The sequence below is a fragment of the Crocuta crocuta genome, unplaced genomic scaffold, assembly GCF_008692635.1.
Source record: "Crocuta crocuta isolate KB4526 unplaced genomic scaffold, BGI_CrCroc_1.0 C28435580, whole genome shotgun sequence".
Classification (NCBI taxonomy): domain Eukaryota; kingdom Metazoa; phylum Chordata; class Mammalia; order Carnivora; family Hyaenidae; genus Crocuta; species Crocuta crocuta.
The window spans coordinates 1-1,112 of NW_027549620.1; the positions used below are offsets into that span (position 1 = coordinate 1).

Genomic DNA, 1,112 nt, shown 5'->3' on the forward strand with positions numbered 1-1,112 from the left:
TGCCCTGGGCCGACTTGATCTTCAGGACGGCCCTGGTGATGTGGCCATAGGACACTAAGATGAGTGACAGGGGCACCACGAGGAAGAAGACACTGACGGCAAAGAGTTCAGCCTCGTTGGTGGAGGTGTCGGCACAGGCCAGCTTGAGCATCACGGGAACTTCACAGAAGAAATGGTCCACCTGGTTTCTCCCACACAGGGGCAGGGTCATGGTCAGCGCCGTCTGTAGCACCGAGTTGCCGAACCCTGTGAGCCAGGCAGTTAGCACCAGGCGCAGGCAGAGCTGCGGATGCATGATAGTCAGGTAGTGCAGTGGGCGGCACACAGCGGCGTAGCGGTCATAGGCCATGACAGACAAGAGCACACACTCCACGCCCCCGAGCCCCAGGGCGATGAAGAGCTGGGTCACGCAGCCACCATAGGTGATGGTCTTGTCCCGACCCTTGAGGTTGGCCAGAGTCTGAGGGACGGTGCAGGTGGTCAGACAAAGGTCCATGAAAGAGAGGTTGGAGAGAAAGCAATACATGGGGGTGTGCAGGCGAGGGTCCAGCAGTGACAAGAGTATAATGGTGCCATTGCCTAGAAAGCTCAGGAAGTAGCCCATCAGGATAACCACAAAGAGAGGTGTCTCCAGGTGAGGGCTGTTGGAGAAGCCCAGGAGGAGGAATCCTGAGGGGGTGCTGCCATTAGCTCCTTCCATTGCCCTCTGCCTGCACGGTCAGCAGGACTCGCCTCTTTTCTCCTGCAGCTTCAATCCAGCTCTGTTTCCCCAGAGTGGGTGCGTGGAGTCTGGTGGGGCATTTGAGAGTTTGCACAGACCCTTCGTTGTTGGGGAGCGAGGGGGTGAGAAGCAGCCACTGAACAGGAGCAAGGACTGTGTTTCAGGCACTGCCTTAGGTGTGTGCGCACTTTCTCCCCACGACTGTCTGAGGTGGCATGTTCCTCATCTCTGTTGAATAGACGAGGGAAGTGAGCGTGAAGAGGTTCAGTGATTTTCCCAGGGACACTCACCAGGGTTCACACTGACTCCACAACATGGGCTGTGACCAGCAGGGGCACTTTTCATGATTGCATGAACTCTGAAGTAAGCGTAGTTTCTTTAAAAAAAAAAA

The 1,112-nt window shown here is 56.1% G+C and overlaps 1 protein-coding gene across 1 annotated transcript; it reads right to left on the bottom strand.

Moving 5' to 3' along the window:
- Window positions 1-4: 4 nt before the first annotated feature.
- LOC144219055 (olfactory receptor 2B8-like) lies at window positions 5-706 on the bottom strand (the record flags this gene model as incomplete). Its single annotated transcript, XM_077749040.1, has 1 exon — window positions 5-706. A coding segment is annotated over exon 1 (696 nt), but the record flags the coding sequence as incomplete, so codon positions are not given.
- Between the last annotated feature and the right edge of the window lie 406 nt (window positions 707-1,112).